At 37.3% G+C, this 20,453-nt stretch overlaps 1 protein-coding gene across 3 annotated transcripts in view; it reads right to left on the bottom strand.

The window, feature by feature from the left end:
* WDR37 (WD repeat domain 37) overlaps positions 1-20,453 on the bottom strand; it is a 48,397-nt gene that overhangs the window by 24,083 nt on the left and 3,861 nt on the right. For 2 of the 3 annotated variants that reach the window (XM_059475450.1, XM_059475435.1), the window contains exons 2-8: positions 15,025-15,202; positions 12,313-12,409; positions 10,525-10,620; positions 10,305-10,369; positions 5,030-5,165; positions 3,611-3,682; positions 1,620-1,664 (exon numbers count right to left, since the gene is read on the bottom strand). In XM_059475450.1, the coding sequence (XP_059331433.1) occupies positions 1,620-1,664; positions 3,611-3,682; positions 5,030-5,165; positions 10,305-10,369; positions 10,525-10,620; positions 12,313-12,409; positions 15,025-15,162 (649 nt within the window). In that variant the 5' untranslated portion in view covers positions 15,163-15,202. Of the gene's footprint in view, positions 1-1,619; positions 1,665-3,610; positions 3,683-5,029; positions 5,166-10,304; positions 10,370-10,524; positions 10,621-12,312; positions 12,410-15,024; positions 15,203-18,999; positions 19,032-20,453 lie in introns of all 3 variants that reach the window. The other variant, XM_059475442.1, reaches the window with a different exon arrangement.

The following is a 20,453-nucleotide window of genomic DNA, read 5'->3' as shown; positions in this document are numbered from 1 at the left end:
AAAACAGGCTTTAATATTACATTTAGCAATACTGTCTAAGTTGTACCTTTTTGTAACAGAAACCAGTATGACTTTATGGTAAGCAAGTCTCAACATCTAAAACATAAGTCATTATGCAAGATATAAGCAGCTACCAAATTAATCACTCCTACAGTGAAACATGCACTTGAGTATTACACATCAGAATGTGAGTCTCACCCCTGCTCAGTATGTAGCATTTGAAGAAGGCATTTAATACATCACCAGATATTCATTTACTGTTGCTCAAAATCCTGGGGTTCTTTATTCAGTGATTTCTTCCATTAAATGCTTTTTCATCATGGTTTTAATGAGAAATCCAAAATAGCAAGTGTGAAGCTATTCCTCTTCTGCTTTAAAGAACCCAGCTTAACTAGTGGCAGCTTACAGCTCAGAAGGCACCATGTGATTTTAACTCCATCTGTTTTAAAATAGACTTATTCGTTATTAAGTAAGGACAAACTCAAGATTGCCCTTGCTATGGTCAGAACAAACATGTTCTAATCCTGCAGGATTAGAACTGCTCTCCAGCCACTCCTCTCCCAATTTATACTTGTGCTCAACATTACTCTGTTTTAGCTGCAGCATCCGGCATTGAAACTTGTTAAATTTCATCCCATTAATGGGATAGCACCCAGTACTCTCACTTATTTGGATCTCTCTGAAAGGCCTCCTGTCCCTCATGAGAATCAGCAGCACCTCCCAGTTTGGTATCACCAACAAACTTGGTAATGATGCATTCAACTCCTGCATTCAAGTCACTGATAAATCTATTGATAAATCTATAGAACAGGACTGGCCCTAGCATTGATTCCTGAGGAACAGCACTGGTCATCATTTGCCAGGCAGACACAGCCCCATTTACTGCAACCCTCTGAGCTCTTTCTTCAGCCAGCTGGCCACACAGCACACCATGAACCAGCTCATCCCACAGCTGGGCAACTTGTCCAGAACAAGGCAGAAGGACAGCACCAAAACCCTTACTAAAAACCAGAAAAACTTAATCCACCACATCTTCACCCACATGGAAGGTGACTTTATCCTAGAAGGATGTCAAATTAATTAAACAGAACCTTCCTTTTGTGAACCCATGCTGACAGTGCCTGATGACTGCATTATTCTTTAAATGCCTCTCAGCAGTACCCAGTAAAATCTCCATAATTTTTTCAGGAACTGAGATTGGATTAACAGGTCTGTAGTTCCACTGGTCTTTCCTCACATCCTTTTTGCAATATTGGAGTAATACTTGTCAGAAGAGACCTCTCCAGACTCCCAAGAACATTGGTAGGTAATCAGGAGATATCCTGCCATAACACCCACTAGTTCTTTGAGTACTCTGGGATCAATTCCAGAACATTCACCTGATGTATGATTCTAAGTGTCTGGTTTGGAGCAGACAAGCACAAATGACAACATGACATGAAAAACACAGATGGCAAGATCTAGCTCTGATTTGTTATGCCTTCAAATGTAAAAATAATTCAATCAACAAGGATGCTGACAAGCAATAGGGACAGAGGTTAAAACTAGAACAAACTAGCAAATTACACTTATTTTCCATCAATATTAACATACTTAACATATGAAAAAACTTTACATACCTGTAAGAGCCACTTGCTCAGTGGGATGAAACTTTATGGAGTTTACTGCATGAAACAAAGCAAAGTTTTAAGTTAGTATACTATAAGAATTGTTTCACAATATTTTATCATCAAAAGCATTGAAAAATCAAGTAGTCTTAAGTTTTCAGCAATTTTTGGTAGTCATCTTTAAGGTGATATGAAAGTGTAGTATCAAGGGAAGCAGCTACAATTGAAACAATTGAAAGCAGCTACATACAACACATTTTTCTAGCAAGCTATTTCCTGAATCTAGTACATGTGGTTCATGTTAGAGAGGACAGACAAACCACATTCAAATCATATGTAAACTGACAGGGGATAACACCCTGGATTTCCATAAAGAGAATTTAAGTATTCATAATTATTTCTAACTCAATGAAAACTTCCTGTATGTTACCATCAACATCCTGCTTATTTCTCAGCATTGCAAGAACAAATTCCTGAAAACCTGATGCAAGTAACACAAATCAGATTTCAATCCTGCAACCATATGTAATCAAAACAGGATGTCCTGCAAGAATTCTATCAACTAACAAAGCTCTTTATTTCATTTCAGAGGATTCATTCAAAACAGAACTTAGAACTCATTTCCATCCATTATACAAGTAAAATATATGCATATGTTGTTGGGAGAGCATGGTGTAATGAGTCTAAAAAATACTCCTTAAACTGAACCAACTTTATGGTGCACCAGCTGCTGGCACCCAACACCTTTGCACCACTTCAAATCAACTGTCAAACAAAAAAGGTTTTATTACATAAAAAATATATTCTTTCTATTATAATTTATAGGTGTATATAGTTATATAAAATGTACATACAATACAATTTATCTTTCATTGTTGTTCAAACACAGTTGTTTAAACACAATTGTTTAAATGCAGGTTAGAACTTCTTATTTTCATAGTTATCCAAACATCAATTTTTAAAGAAAACTACCAGCATGAAAGTTCAAGTGAGTGAAGTTTTCAAACACGACTTTATAGAACTTAGAGGTCCGTGCAGCAAACAACCTGAGATATCTCAATCTCAATGCATTAAAATGTTACCAGTTGTTCCTATGCATTTATCTTTGTGCTGTAGGAGCTACAAGTCATGTAGCAGGAAGCAAAAGTACAACTCACAGCTGAAGCAGTTCTAGAGAATTTAATTCTATTTCTACCCTTGCCATGAAGTTCGTGTGATGTGCTGAGTTATTTAACCAAACAATCCTGGTCAATAACTGGGCTCCTTACTTTCCCAGGGTATGATCACTCAAGTGCTCAGGTCACAACAGCAAATTAAAGCTATGGAAAACCTCTCCAGTTTTGGTCTATAAAATCCTGTATTCTAACTCATTAAGAGGCAGAAGGGTGTTAATCAAGTTCCTGTCAAATTGGACACCAAAAATTAATATCAAAGACACTTCACTGCACTGCACCTCCCCACCCAAAGAGGGGTTTAAAAAACACTTTGCACAATATTCATACTGGTATAAAGAAAGAAAAATACCTATATTTAATTAACTGTCTTAAAAACGTGATCTTTGCATTATGCAGCAAATGGCATCTTAAAAAAAGAAGCACAAAATGATATTCACCTAGCATGTGTAGTTCTAACCCAAATATAACAGAGATCCTGCAAGACAGCTAATTTCTGATTATATAAGCTCCTTTTGTTCTCCACATGCACAAGACCACAATGACTTATGACATTTCCCTTCTGAGTGTCGTAACTGTGCCTGTAAATTTCTTTATATGGACTTGTTTATTCATTTAGCATTTGCAGAACTCTCTTAATGTGCCTCTCCAATAAAGAATCATATTACAAAACGTTCTCTGTATGAAAATTAGTGGAACTTCACAACTGACTTGTTAATGATGTTGGCAAAGCTGCAAGTGAAACCACAATAAACATTTCTGTAGCTGGCCAAAACACATTTCCCCCTCCCAAGCTCTGTTCCCAGTTTTCACAACATGCCCTTATCTTACCTGAGCCAACATGCCCTACATACTTGACAAGGCACTTCCCTGTTTCTATGCTCCACAGCAATGCAGTGTGATCTACAAAGATTAAAAAGCAGCTGTAAATAGTTAAAAACATGTTTTTCATTTTTACCCTTTCAACAAACAAGTTAACTTCCACTGTAGCACATACCATATGAAATAGATTTTAAATGTAGAACTCTTGACTACCACTTCATATACAAAATATTTTCTTATCATGGTACACAACTCCCCCAAAAAGTAAAGGTGCTGTCCTAATCAGATTAATTTGCAGCAGGGCAAATTGAAAGGCAAATTCTGTATAATGCTCCAGCTGTGTATCATGAGACTCAGGGAAAAAAAAAAAAAAAAGAGAAAGCACTCCATGGTGAAAAAGGCAGCCACTACAAACAGGAATTCTATGCACAATCTATTTACTTCCTGCATGGAAATCCCAAATGCACACAGGTCACTGCAGAGCACTAAAAAAATTAATTTAAAAAGGAAATCACTCCAAATGCCACTCCTTTATCCTGCCACACCCAAAAATAAATAATTAATTTCAGTATTTAAGTGGGTAGAACCTTAAAGCTGAATTGGAGAATTTCCAGGAGGCTTCCAGGTTAAATCAGGACCAAGACATGATGTCCCACACAAAGACAAAATGTTTCCCCTCAGCAGGCACATAAAAGTTGTAACAGTTCGGTTCAAGCAGCAGAGATTTCTGGTCCATAAATATTAAAGTCTAGTCAATACCTTCAGCTTCAAAAGAATGTCACTTCAAATTGACTGATTCTATCTGGTTATTATTTATTTTCTTAATTTTCCAAAACTATACAAGTCTTTACATTGATTTTTGGACTATAATAGATTTAGTGACTTGTTCATTAGTACTTGTACCCCCTCAAGTGGAAGGAATAAATCTAATAAACTAAATAGGAATGAAAATTAAGATTTTTAGCTGCCCCAGTGTCCTGAGGCAAAAGACAGAATGCAAGAATACAAGAATATGCCAACTAAATGACCACATGTACAGCTTCTATAAAACAAAGACTAAACAATGCTAGGACAGAAAACCTGCAGGGATCTCTGTATCCAGCCATATGGAATTCTGTGCCACAGGCCTCCTCAAGCAAGCAGCTCCCCATCCCACCCACCCACCCCACCCAACATGCCAGAGCTGACTAGGGAGAGTGTGACCTGCATGGGAGTGACTGGCACACACTTGAGGAAGACCAACAAGCATGCTTGAACCTTCTAAGGGAAAGGAAATTCCAATTTTAAGAATTTTTCAGCTACAGAACTTCTTTAAAAGGACTCTTTCAGTGTGAAGCTCAGTTTTTGAGTATGCTTTGGATCTGTATTTGCTATAGCTTAGGGACTTAAACAGAATTTTCTAAATATTCATGCAACACAAAACTTTACCAGCAGATGCAGTTCCCAACACCACTGGCTGAGTTTTCGCGACACTGACATCCCAAATACCATCCCTGTGGCCAACATATTCCTTTACCAGCTGACAGATTGCCCTTGATGTTGTAGTTTTAAAACTGGATACAATCTGAAATAGCAGAGACACCAACATTTTTTTTTCCACATCGATGCAAGATTAGGTAATTATCTCACAGATAAAAATAGATATTAACTTTTCCATGATTCTTCAATATTCTGACAAATCACTACTGTGAAAAATGTGACAATTGATGGTAGGAAAGTGAGTTTGGATGGTTTGGATGCAAACATACCTCTCTTTTTTTTTTTTTTTTTTCTTTTTCAACAGCAGCCCTTTTACAGAATGCAAGACAAACTATTCTGTACTACAATAAAGCAATCTTATTGGAATAATGAGTTGTACAGTTGCAGAGTGCATTCCTCATTCAGTCTGGGTAAGGATTTTAATGGAATAAAAAAGGAGAAGAGCAAACCCAGCAAAAGACCTTAAAATTTTCCTTGCTATACCCAAACAAGTACATCTGGTTACTCAGACAGTCCCTGCTAGCCAGTGTAATGACTTTGAAAAAAAATGTATTTATTATATAACTCTAGTAAAACCCAGACACATTCCAATTTAAAACACTCACTGCTGCTTTTCTTTAAAACTGCATGAAGCTAATCAAATCAAACATCAACCTGAGAGCATATGCCTGTTTATTTGTGTAATGAAGCTTTTAAAAATAGATGTCAAACTCATCTAAACATTTGATAAGCATGCTCCCTCAAAGTGAAGCTATTAGGGGAAAAACAGAGAAGGCTCATTAAATCCAAATTACTATGTGCATAAGTAATATCAAACAAAAGGAAGAAAAGTGTAGTAAAACAGTAAAACTACAAGTCACTACAGTGCAGGAATGCTCAAAACACTCAGCATCTACAGAAAGGATGCAAATGGCAGAAATTCTGCATTTTCAGATAAAGGAAGTGCAATATTCCAAAAAAAAAAAACCGTTTCTCTTGCTGAACACTTCCAGAGACAATTGAAACCAAGAGTCATGAAAGATGGCTTTAAAAAGTTAAGACCACCATTACCAATACCCTATTTTTACCCTCTGAGTCTTGAAGCTCCTAACTCTTCTTTGAGAAAGACTATCTCAAAAGCTTTGTTAAACTGAAACAAAAAGACAACTTCAATTTATCAGTGTTTTCCTCAGCATGGAATTACAGGCAGGTATTTGACCAGTTAAATCAAAACCTTTAAATACATCAACACAAATCACATTAAGACTTATCTACAGCTTAGCAAAAGTTAGAAAGTTAATTAAGTCTACATTTCAGATACAATAAACTATGGTTAAATCCCATTAGTTTCTGGTATTAAAATAGAAGGTCTTAAGTATGTCATTAAAGCAAATTACTTCAAAAAAGATTTTTAGAGCTAGAAGAAAATCTGCAAGAGCATTCCAAACCCTTAGCATGTCAACTCTCCAATGATGAAATGATAATGCCCTATTTGAATTCCAAATTATCAGCTAATATGCATTTTGGTTTCACAGCAGCAGAAGGAGCAGTCATTACAGATGCAATGAAAAGAAAATATGCTAATGGTAAAGATTATTAGTTCAACCATACTGCAGAATTTCCTCAATTTTGAACACCATCCTACAGATACAACTTTGAATACAGTCCTCAAATTGAATGGACTCATGTATGAGAAGTGGAACAGCTGAATTAAGTACTAACAGGAAAGGACTAATACAGCACTCAGCTCAAACTCCAAACTTGGTATTTTCCAACTCAGCCTGTACTTGCATTCTATTCTGTCTTTCTAATGTTGAGTCAAACACCCACACAAAAGTTTTCTAGGAGAAGCTAAACCCTACCCATCAACAAACACAGAATTTCCAAAACTGCTGGACAGTGGTTTCACTGATCATTTAATGGCAAGGATGTAAAACTCCTTCTGAGGTATTAGCAGTCTTTAACTAACACACAGAGGAGTTCAAGAACACTATCCAACATTAAACATCCTGACACAGATATTTACTCAACACACACTTTTTCCAAGCTTTTTTTTCCTTTCCTTTTTTGCTGCCCTTCACCTCACGTACCAGTAACTGGATAAACTAGACAGGACTTGGACTACTTCCTGCTTTGCTAAACACACATAAACAATGTCCCAAGCCAGGAAAGGAAATATTTAAAGAACATGCAACTTGCTAAAAAGAGGTCTCTGTAGTGCAGAAAATTTCTGAAGTAACTTCTGTAGATCATCATACACAAATAAATGACCAAGCACATCCTGAGTGTGTTTCAGCTTTGCTTGTCCTCTTTCTTAAATTGATACAGTTTCATGTACTTCCTTCTACAAAAAGATTTTTCAATAGGAAAACAATTGTTTACTGTGTGAACAAGTGAAAACTGAGCACAAACTGAAACAATTGCATGGCAACCAGAGTCAGGCACCCTGTAACAAAGTTTCTTACACAACCAGGGCACATTAGAAATAAGAATGAAAACTTTATCAACTCAGGATCAGTCCAGAAGCATTACACTGTGCCTGATGAACAGAATGTCCTGTGAAGCAACTTTAGGCAGTGAAGTCAAAACTACATAGTCAAAAAAAGTTTTTTTCCTTTTAACTACTGGTGCATAAATACTTTTTTTTAAGAGACTTTATCCTGATCTAGACAAATCAGAGATCCTGCTATTTAGCTTGGATGGAGCAAGTTACATCATTTCAGCTTATTTTAGGACTCTGCATAAACAATTGATGCTTCCCTGATGTTGTAACAACTTTCATAAGCCAAGCATCATTAACAGCAGCCATTACATTTTGTTAACATCAAAATATGGATTTCATATAGTGATTCCTGCATCTAAAACCAACTGCAGTTAAATTATGGAATCTTGTCCATTAACAAAAAAATTACTTTTATCAGCACCAAGTGTTAAATGTACCTCTTCAGGATTTAGACACTGGTGGAAAACCCTTCCTGCTAAAACCATGCTTTTCTAAAACGAGTTTTGCCAACTTGATATACAGCTAAGTGATGAAAAATATTCCAGTATGGAAATCTCACATGAAGGGCTTGAATTAAGAATGCTCACTTCAGCATTTTCTCCAAGAGAATGAACAGGTTGCTTCAGTATTTCTTACCTGTCCTACTATTTTTTACCAATATTAAAGCAGTCAAGGATCAGACTTCTCATTAGATTAAGCAAATAGTGAAAGTATTTTCAGGAAAAAAATGAATTCTATATGCACTGTCAATCTGAAAAATGTAGTTGTGTGCAATTACACAAAACAATTGGTTTGTAAGACTCAAGTCTCTTCTAATCTTCCACAAGCAAAAAAAAACCCAATCAGTGCAAAAAACCACATACCTAAGAACCCCCTGTATGGTAGTAGCATAAAGGCAGGGCTGAAGAGAAAACTTGTGACCTCCTACCCCAGGGAGTTTGGAACACAACCATTTTGGGAAACAGCATTGCTCATTCAATGCTCACAGAAAGTACAGCCATAAAAATTTCAAAGCTGCTGAACTCTTAAAACTGTAAATGTGTTTTTCCTCAGACAGGGTATTGGGGAACTACATCCAGTCAGGGTCCAGATGGAAAAATCATGGTTTGTTAGAAAGTTATGTTCTTTCCTAACTCTTTGCTATAGTCTCTCTGTGGGTCAAAAGGCAATAGTTTACAGCCTTGACTCTTCTGTGTGGGGAGGAAGGACAGGTCCAAATAAAGCACTTCTGTGAGTGCATTAAGATCTCAAAGAACACACTGGACAGAGATATTCTCAGTGTTGTAACTTCCTTCAGCTCCTGTCTACTCCCCAGTACATTCTGACTCAAAGTTGCAAAATACATCAGCACATGCAGATATCTGCTGGCTACCAATTGATACAAGAGATGAGCATAATGTTCAGGTATTAAATTCTTCATGCTCCACTACTCATGGCTGCTTTGCTGTGCATGCATATCAGCTCCCCAGGAGTCTCCTCCTCCTCCTCATACTTCCCAGCTTCCCATGCTGAAGCTATGAGATCTCCCTGTCTTGCTCAGGAAAAAATAAAAGTGCTACATTGCAAGGAAGTAAAAAGAAGACAAGGATTTAACACCTGCCTTAAAAGTCCAAACAAAAAAAAAAGAACCCTATAAACAAAACAAAGCAAAAAAAAACTAAACAAAACCAAAAAACCCACAAAACACAACACTAGAGGGTACTAATTCATAACTACATAGTAGGTGCCAAAACTATACAGCCCCTATTAATATCATGTTGTCACTATTTAAGTGGTCTCATTAAAGAATTTTCAAGTCATTAAGTCTTGAAGGAGGCACCTTTATGCATCAAATTGGCAAGAATAAAAGTTTGAAAAACAACAAAATAAAAAGGAGACCAAATAAATCACAGTAGCTTCAGTCTATTTCACCACCCTATTCCTACTCTCAAACTTTCATATTTAAGAGAAGGCATTTCCAAGACACCTACACCACATATCAGCCTGCATTACAGGTCACCACAGAGCTGACCAAACAGCTGGTTCACATTCCAGATTCCACTGTGGTTTCCTCACATTTTATTTAACCTTAATAATGTATCAATAAATTACTCTGATATAGAGAAAAAAGAGCAGCAGGTAAACTCTCTGCAAAAACTGAAAAAGAGGAGAGAGTGTGGGAAACAAAAATACCAGGCTGATGTAGATGTACAAAATGAAAAGCATCAGAAAGGTTAACTGTGCCATACACCAAGCAAAAAAAAACATCACTAGCTACTGATGAGCAAGGCTTGCAATATAAAGGAAACAAATTGTTCTAGTCTCATAGCTAAAAATAAAAATTATTTTAAAAAGGAATGTGTAGTAGTACACACAGAGGCGCCTACTTAAATCTCCATTTCAACTGTAATACCCAAATCTTATTCAGAAATCCACTAGCAAGTTCTCTATTTCCCTCAGAAAGAGAATTATTTTTTTAGTCCTGTTTACAAAACAGCACTCCCACATACACATGTGCACACTCTCTCCCCTCCAATATTCCTTCTTCAAAAAAGGTGAGCAATTATTGTAACAATATCATATGGTATGGTTGAAGTAATGGGTCACTGATGAATCCAAGATAAACATACTGCTCCTTAGGAGGCAGATTTATTTACAGACCAGCACTACCCCGCTTAGAGAAACCACAATTCACAACTTAAAGGACAGTCATGTGAGTTTCACAAGTACACATGGATGAACAGAGATTAATTTGTCTCATACCTTGCTAGTAGATGCCTTGTAAGTTGTCTTTAATTTCTGAGAAAGCTGACTGGTACTGTGACTGGCTGTGGAGACAAATAAATTCAAAGGAAGATATTTCAAATACAGCATTAGCTTGTTTGTGTAAGTAACTGGTATTCATTCCCTTCAGTAACATTCAACAAAGTACAAAAAAGTGGATTCAAAAATACTGGTTTAGGATTGTTTGTGGCTCTCTTACCTTTTGTTTTCAGTTGTCCTTTGCTCAGCTCAGCACCATCAACTGTCTGTCCTTCACCTGCTAGGCGCTCGTTCAGTGTATCAATCTCCCGACGCACTAACAAACCCAGAAATCCACATTACTACAGAAACTGACTATCATTAATAACAGCATTAACACACTACTTAAAAACTGGTATGGTTAGTAAGTAAGGTATTTTATGCTAAGGAGAGGAAAGGAGATGAACTGGGATTTTATAAAAGCAGATTTTATAAAGCAAGACTCATGCTGAATTTTCCAGAGACCAACCTTGACCCAGATTCCCACAAAGTATTGGTGGCTTCTAATTGCTCTTACTAATAAATGAGGCTAAGGTTTAACAAAACCGTTTCTGTGAAATACATGGCCCATCTGTATTGAATTAAATCCAGCAGAAGACAGAAAACTTGAGGCACCATAAATATTTTAGCCACAGAATTAGCACATCCTTTCTTAACACAGGTTTTATTAATCACAAAATAGCATTCTCCCTGAATAGTTGACTAATACTAGAGTCTCACAGGAAAGGTAGTGCTGCAAATGACTATTTTTTATACTTTGGAATTTATTTAAAAAAAAATTCTCTGTACAATAACTCCTGCACTAGTGTAGGAATTAGACCAAGAATAAAAAATATTAGACTGAGCATGAGAAGAGAAAAATTTAGAAATTGTCAGGGGGGGTGAAAAGAGATCACAATCATAACTAGAGCTGTGAGGTGAAGAAAGTAGATAAAGAAATGGAAATGGAAAAGAAGGAAAATAATCATACTCTGGAGGGTACAAATCCACCACTTGTTTTCTGACAAGTATTTCTGAAGGCTGGGGATGGAAATTCTACTTTTCTTGCTACCAACCAACTTCTCAGCAGGAGGCCAAGAGTTCACTTGTGCAAATTGTCACTAAAAATGCATACTTTTGATGACAGCCTTAACCAAAACAATCACGGGTTTTAAGAGAATAAAAAACCCAGAACATGTCAAAAAATGCAGGCAGGAATTTTTATTTTTTTTGTAACATGTCTGGTTTAAATGTGGGAACTGATTAGGTGTGGAAAAAAAATTACCTTGGACCCCAATCAGACATATTCCACAATTCAGAATCCAAGCCAATGTAACACAGCTTGAAATTCCAGCAAGGGAATTTTATAGCCCTGTGTTACTTAACTTGGGATCCTCTTGCATCACCTTGGACCACTTACATTATCAGACAACTGCACTGTCATCAAACAAATAGCTTTTTAAGATAACACCTGGAATTTTTATCTGACTGCTTGACTTCAAAACTCCTGAGCAGCTGCAGGTGCTGGTTATGCAATGTGTAAGTAGTTTGATCCAAAACCACCCCATTTCACACTTTTTCAAGTAGGATTTCTAATTTTATTTACTAATATTACATAATTAAAATGAAGCCTATTTATTTACTAATATTACATCATTAAAATAAAGCCTGTAAATATAAAACATTGCCAAAAACTTCAAAGGCTGGATGGAGTTTCTGGAGATTAACATAACCAGAGCCTACAATGATAAGGAGCAGGCCTGTCACTGGCTTCCACAGACATCAGTTCTCACTGCTTGCATCAAAGAGCTAAGAAAGTGATTTTTTCTGAAAAGGTACATCTTTGGCTACAAGTTCAGAACAACTACTAAACTGCTCACAGGAAAACTACACTAATTATACTGCATTATCCAATGTAAACATTTTAATTAGTATTAATATAACCTAAATAGGAACAATTCATAAGTTGGAGAAAAAACTAGATACTCACATTCCAAATTTTCAATATACAGGTTTTCAAATTCCCGCTCTATTTGCCCAAAAAGTTCAAGGAGTGTATTCCGGACAGCAGATGGTAACTTAGAATCCTAGGAAGCAAAATACTGGGGGGTTAGATTTTTCATTACATATATTTGATAAAATTACTCTTCAGTCTTGAACTGATTTTAAGAGTTATCTCAATGTCCCAGCAAGGAGGCAAATTAAAACTACTCCTAGTGTAGAAACAAAACAAATAGCTATGTGCACCATAGAGTTATGCATTTTATATATTCTTTCTCTTTCAAGGGATAGAATTCAAAACACCTATGGTGATATTTGTTTTCGTTTTCCCTACTAGAGAAAAATTACAAAACCAAGATGCATGTACAATTCATTTTAAAAAATAGAAAGTGAGAAAAAATTTCTTTTAAGTATCAGTATGTTTCCAGTTCAAGAAGAAATACCTTTGTTTGATAAAGTAATTCAAAAGTTGACTATGCAATGGGTTACAAAGTTGTGAACACAATGCATCTTATTACCAAAGCTTAAGACAAACTAAAATTTTAAATGTATTTTTGACATTTACCTACTTTTGTCATTAACCATAACTAAGTGTGAAGAAAACTACAATTTCTAATCCTTCCCTCCTCAGATATTACTCAAGCATTCTATTCCTCAGATGCTCGTAGACCACACTATGTAAATTGGCTTACTACACTTACTATTTACCCAGGTAGCCAGCTATAAAGTTCTTTTTAAAAAAGCTTTCACTGAACTGAGTCACCTTCCGTTCCAGCCCCGGGAATTGTCTGCAGGCACAGCGGGAAAGGCCGCCCGTGACCCTGGCTGGGCAGGTTATTTCCAAAGTTTAAAGAGAGAGCAAGAGAAGGCACTCATAGCCATGACACAGAGCACACCTGCTTTGTGCACAATTTCACACAGGTTCACAGCTGGTTTAAGCTGTGGCACTGTGCTGGAAGAAGTGGGACCACGCTCCTTAAGCCCCTCTACATCATTCCTTTCTTCATCTGCCTCTCCTCGGACAGGGTGAGACCAGAAGCACAATAGATCCTAATTAAAACCAACTCGAAACAAAACTGATTAAACAAAAATACTAAATACATTAAACACTGTTAAGAGAAACACTGAAGTTAGAAGAATTATTTCAAAATCAATTACCCAATAATTTCACACAGCAAGGTTATGGAAGAAACTAACTTATCCTACAACTTTTGCAACCAAAAGGAGATGTATAGAAGTTTTTCAAACCAATTCTCAAAGCCTGAAAGTATAAACAAATCTAAACTTGTAATGAAGTAACCAACACAGTAAAATGCATTCACTTCCTTTCCTCTGTTTAAAATTGGCATTGTTTAAAACAGCTTATTAAAACAGCATGTAATAATGTTATCTCTTTATCTGCAAAAGTCCTTAGCTAGATCTCATGAGGTTTACACAGCTCCACTGTGAAGGGGCACTAATACTCTCTACTTGATAGAATCTGCCACCCAGCTGCTCAAGGTCAACAAAATCCAACAAGATGATAGATAAAACATTTTAAACACCTATGCATTACAGCCTAAAACACCTGAAACAGTTTAACATTTTGGTTTACTATGCAGGGGTGACAGCATATCTTGACCTCTCAGCTGCCCTTCACAGCTTTCCTGAAGTAAGGCTGCAATACTTACAAATGCATGAAGAGTTTTCTATCCAAGTACTTGATTCTCCAACTTTTAGATGACTAGAAGCAACAACCTAGGCTCTGTTAATTCCCAGAAAACTAATGCTATGATTTACTAAAAATTAGATTTAATTAAAATAAAACAGTCACAACACTGAGAAAACACCAGGTTTTCCCTTCAGTGTTTCTGCAGACTTCAGTGTGAGGTTTCTCGCAGCCAAACTCCATTTGTATTTCAAACCAACTGTCTCATAAAAATCAAGCTTTGCATCATCTTTGCCAGTCCCACACTAACACTGTGTAGTCAATTTGACAATAAATTCTTTTTAACTGGCATTTGCTTATATTTGCTAGTACTGCTTCTGACAGAAGCCTTACCTACTGGTAATATCAGAATTTTTAGGTGCAACACTCCAAGTCCAGATTGCACCCACTACTCTGACATGATTAAGAAAGCTACAGAAGCTGTGGCTGCTGTTCATTCCCTTAAATTTAATCCCAGAATAGCACACCTTCATTTGAGCCAAACAAGACAAACAAGCCCACACAAACAAAAATCTGAGTTAACTCACACTTCTGTCAGGCAGGCAGTATTTGTTTACTTTATGGAAAGGAATGCAGAACAGCATTCCAACTAATATTTTCCCTATCAGAGTCATCATAAGAAGTATCTGGTTATTCATACTTCTGGATTGCTGCCATTCCAAGAAAGCAAGAATCAATCTTGACTTTTTTCTTTTGCAGGTGGGAGGGAGAGGTTGCAGTGAATAAACAGGCTGGAGGTTTTACCACTGTTTTATGGCTTGATCATTCATCTAAGAAAACACAGAAGCTGATAAACTCCACAGGTCTCAACACAACCTACCTGAAACACTGTCAACAATCACGTCAATCATCTCCAAAGGCAGTGAGCGCTTACAAACAACAAATCTGCTGTTCCTGCAGCTTTGCTGGACATACTTCAATAGTGATGTTTGTTTAGCTTGTCCCCATAGGAGAGACACAAAAAGTGATGCAAGCTCCCCAGCAGCAGCTCACCTGCCCTTCCAGCATGTCTCTGTGCAGCGCCGCGCGCTCCTGCTCGGAGCTGTTGGTTCTCCGGATGGAAAGGCTGTGTGATTTACGCTTCTGCTTGGCTTGGCGAGCAGATGCACAGCTTCCACTTTCTACTGGCATTACTTCAAAAAAACAGCTTCACAGAGGCTCCTATGATAAACTAAGGACAAGCATTACACATTACAAATTGCCAAATGAACCACTATTTAAATTTTTTTTTCTCAAAATGGAAGGATTTGGTTCTACTGAACTTTGGAGTTGTTTGGGTTGTCATTAAAAAGAAGAGATCCCTCTTACTTACAGCTGGTCTTCAAACATTAAGTCCAAAACCATATGCATGTAGGTAAATAGAATGGAATTGTTTCTGCATCATTTATTCATTAGCTAACAAACCTCCACAAAAGGAAAATTAATTCCACTTCCTTACTCATTTTGGAGAACACCAGCAGAGACAGCCCCAAAATGCTTCCAGGAAACAAGTATTATGCATACTATAGTTCAATGAAATGCATGCAAAATTAAAACCCAGCTGGAAAATGAAAGCAAACATGGTAATTTAGGGACACTGTCAGGTTAAAAATGTATTATTCAACTTTTAGCATTACTGTATGAAATTTAACAGATGTCCTTGTTCAGAATTAGGCAGAAACTAATTTTCATTACAGAAGTTCTGAAAACTACCTTCCACCATTTTTGGAAGCTCATGGTTTCACTTTCCTTAATAATGAAAATGCCCATGAATTTATGAAAGTAGTGAAAGTGTGCCTGACTTAACAGGCTGCTGGTGATGTGGTTAATTTCTGTCACCTTGATAAAGCCAAATATATTCATTTCAATATGCCTAAAACCACCTGACAGTATCACCAAACAGTATTACCATGTATGAGCTACTGCTTCCCCTGTTTAAGAAAAATCAAATTATGTCTGATTTATTGCATAGATGTGGAGAATATATATGAAAAATCAAATTATGTTTGATTGCATAAATATGGAGAATATGTTCTTTACTGTCAAAATCTTATTTTTCAAACATTTAATTACTGGATTTTTTTAATTTAAACCCAACACTCAAAAGAAATTAATTTTTGTTTCATGGAGTACCAGTTGTTAAATATTTCAAATGTTTCAGGATTGATTACCCAAAATTTTTCAATCATGCACAATAAGAACAAAATAAAAATTCATTCTCCAGCATAAATCATTTCTGAAACAACAATCAAAACTTAAAATAGGTGCAATAGTCTGCAGAGAAATAGGAGAGCAGAGTTGGCAAAGCTAACCAGGCAACTGAGCTTCCTTTTAAACAAGTTGATCAGAGAAAATTTAAACCAAACCCAGGACCACTTCCAATTTAAGATCCGCCAACACGCTGGATCTCACGCTAGGAATGAGCACCAGGCTATGAACAAGGCAGGCATTAACCACTTCAGGGCTTTGACATGGTGTGTGCAGCTCTTACCACATCATAAAGCCAAGGAAAGCACTACTAAAAACACAGTATGTACTGTGAATAACATGAGCTTGAAACCTCCTTTGGGTTTTAAATCACAAAATGAAAATGTATAGAGATACAGGTATTAGTATCAAAAATGAGACTAGATTTAGTTAAGATTTTAATGCCCATCCATCCTTATTAAAGAACTTGGTATTTTAATTAGCTTTTAGAAGAACTGTGTTCCAGTAACCTGACACCAATTCCATAGTGAATCTAAAATAAAATTTAGGCTGCACCAGTGACCTGTACTGTACTAAATTTTATTTTTCATATCCTCTGGATTCCACAGAGTCCTCCCCTGCACCTAATCCCATCAGAGCTTTTAATGTGTGATTAATCAGTAGTAACTAAATAGTGATATTCACAAATTAAAGAAGAGGCTAAAAAAAACTACCATTGGGTAGTTCCTTATTTGCCTAAATTCTGCTATTCACTGTGGCTAGAGTCCTCTACAAAATTTTTTAAGTCCATCCCATAAACAGTTACTGTCAATTCTCTGGGCTTCACTAAGTATCTTCCTGTTCATGGACATATGGTCAAGAATGAGGAACAGGTTTTCCATGCTCATCACATTTCTATTTCCTTTCAAAAGAGGATCAAATCCCAAGCACACATATATATTCTCCCCTCTTCCACCCTGCTTCCTAGCTCCCTTGGGAACCACTCTTTCAATGGCTTTCAGTGACCATATTCTGCAGTTTGGGATTACATTTTAAGGCCAGAAGCATCAGCGTGCACACAAGTAGATTTGTTAAGACAGTTTTATTCACATAGCTACTATAATCCCATAAATCCATTAACACCATTTCACTTAAGATCTGGGGGTAGAGGGGGGTAAAAAAACCCAAAAGACAACTTCTAATCCCTGCCAGATGTGGCTCCTGAACTGTTAGACACAAAGATGTTAATGTGGCATATGCCTTACAAGCCACTGTTTTAACTATATCAGTATCCACTTGCCCTTTCTGCCAAGCTACTTCATTTTGGAGGACATTACCCAGCAATATCCTTTTTTTGAGTAGAATGATTTGCATTGGAAGGCACCTTTAAAGGTCCTCTAGTCAGACTCCTCTGCAATGGGCAGGGACATCTGGTTGCTCACCAGGTTGCTCAGAGCCCTGTGCAACCTGACCTTGAATGTTTCCACGGGTGTGGCATCCATTGCCTCTCTGGCCAGCCTGTGCCCATGTTGCACCACCCTCATTCTAAAAAATTCTTCCTTCTATTTAATCTCAATCTACCCTTTTTTAGGTTAAAATCATTACCCTTTGTCATATCACTATAGTCCCTGGTAATAAGTCTCTCCTTCTCCAAAGTTCCCGTTAAGTATTGAAAGGGATAAGGTGACAGGGACACCCTGATAAGGTGTCCCCAGAGAATCCTCTTGGGCTAAAAACCCCATCTCTCTCAGTTTTTTTTTCCACAGAAGAGGTTTGCAGCACACTGATAACTTTTGTACCTCTTCTTTGAACTAGCTCTAACATGTCCACATCTTCTTGTGCCATTGCCTGCAGGCACACATTTCTGCCTCATGTCTGGTTTTTCATGCCCCAGTACCCCCAGGTCCCTCTCTGCTGGCTGCTCTCAATCTGTTCACCCTCCAGCCTGCACTGATACCAGGGACTGCTCCAACCCAAGGTACAGGACCCTGCAGTTGGCCTTGTTGAACTTCATGAGGTTTGCACTCCTGAAGCCTGTCATGGTCCCTCTGGGTGCTATCCCTTCTCTCAGTGAATCAACTGCAGCATCACTACATGCAGATTTGGCAGCTATACACTCTAGCACATAGAATTTAAAGGGACACAGTCATATGCATGAGATTACATCTTTACAGAGTGAAATTCTCACATTCTCTACGTAGAAGTTTCTACTTTGGCAGCTCGTGAGCAAAGGGAGCAGACTGGGTAGGAATCACTGTCTCTGTTGCCCTGCAGGCAGTGTCCCTGCCAGGGACTGCCCCCTCCTCATGCAGCAGCATGACACACCACCCATGCACGTTCTGGAGAGGGCAAACATGCAGCTGTTCCCAGGCTCGGCAGGAGGGTGCACACAGCCACAGCAAAGCTGAAACCAAAGAGGCCACAAGCAGGCATGTGCATACAGAGGATGGCAAGGACAAGTTAAGGGGAATAGCTTCACTGCCTTTAATAGTGTTGTTCTGAATCCCACCAAACAGCCTGACAAACTTTGAGTCATGGAGCAATAATCAATACGTTTTTCTTAGAACAAGGATTTAAATTCAGTTTTAAAATAGTGACAGTGTCCCTTTAAATATTAACTTCACTTTGACAATTTCAGAACTCTTCTGATCCAATTGCAGCAGTAAGAAGCAATAGGTTTTTCAAGAGTAGATTTCACAAAATAGATCCTTGGCAATATGATGCAAAAAAAAATTAGGTGCTCATTTCTAGCAGTTACCTGATTCCCCTTATTATGTAAGGTTTTCAAACAATGAAAATTACCTGTCCAGAATATCAGTGTCATGTTACATATCCTATGAAAACCATATTAAATATTGATTAGTGAAACAGTCAGTAGTACACAAACCAGTCAAAGTCTTTCAATTCTTTGAAACTTGTAGTTAGAACACATCAGACAACAGGAAAGGGGGGATGAGGGAAAACATAAACACAAATGAATCCCAGTGAAACCAAGTAAGAAAAAAGTGCTTCAAAACAACCCATTATATATTATTAGCCAGATATAGTTAATCTTAGCTTTTCCAAATGGGTTCTGAAAAGAAAAATTCACTAAGGTCACTTTTCCTTCTACTCAGTAATGCCCCAAGTAGGATGGAAAACCCACCAAGAAGCATTGGAACCTTGCTTCCTGAATCAAATGAAGCTAAATTCACAGAAGCTAAAAATTAGCAATCAAGCATAAAAAAGCCTGAAGAAATGTACTTTCTGAGAAAAAAGGGAGAGGGGGAGAAAGAGGAAGCATATTGTATTACTAAAGTATTTTCACTAAGGGTGGCAGTTCACAAGTGCTGTATTACTAAGAAGTGAGATTAAGAGACATACTGAGCTATTCTGCTCAATCATTTTGGAAAACACTCCAATTGCACAGACTTCACACAGTGATCTGTGAAAGCCTCCAGAGAATCTTTCCAGCAATATAAATCTGCAGAAGTAGGGGAGTAAAAGGTGTCCCAGAAAACATCTAGACCACAGGTGGTTACTGCTTGCTAAATGCAAAGATACTCCAGTATTTCAGATATGCTGTTTAATTAAACTCACAGGATATTTTACAGTGTGTTAAATTAAAGTTCCACCACCTACCTTTCTGTAACAGATGTACCCAGTCACAGGAAGTATTTCATCAGAGTAACAGTAAAGAGCAGATGTGTAACCAATTACTGTTTTAGTCAGCTACAACAGAGAAACAGCACCAACAAAGAGTGCACACACTGGCCTTTCCAGACTTAAAAACTCACTGCAGCAGTAACTAATCATGCTTGCCTACTTCTGCTCTTGAACAGAGAACAAGGAGGCTGCTGAAAGGAAAGAATTCCTGGGGTATGCATGTTGCTGAAGCCAGGGAGAAAAGCTGTGCTCTGCTGTCAGAGCACAGACAGAATGGCTACAGTATTGCACTTCCTTTTTTGTTCATTCAAGACAACACACAAGTTGTGTAAAGGGAAAGCATCAAGAAGATTCAGCAACATCTTCCCCAACATCTCCCTGCTCCATTTTCTTTGGAGTTTAGAAATAGCAATAGTTGCTATTTAAATGATTGTCTCAAATGAAAAAAAAAAAAAAAAATAGCATTTTAGTGTATTTGTGTGTGCTTAAATCTCTTCATCTCATATCTCCCGTTTTCAAACATAGCTTAGAAGAAAATTTCTGTGTGTACTATATAAAACACAAAGACATTTTACAATAGTAATTATTGTCTAGTGCAGCACTAAAACCTT

This window comes from Ammospiza nelsoni, chromosome 1 (genome assembly GCF_027579445.1).
Source record: "Ammospiza nelsoni isolate bAmmNel1 chromosome 1, bAmmNel1.pri, whole genome shotgun sequence".
Lineage (NCBI taxonomy): Eukaryota > Metazoa > Chordata > Aves > Passeriformes > Passerellidae > Ammospiza > Ammospiza nelsoni.
Note: the sequence above shows the minus strand (reverse complement) of the source record. Positions and strands in the feature narration are given on the sequence as shown.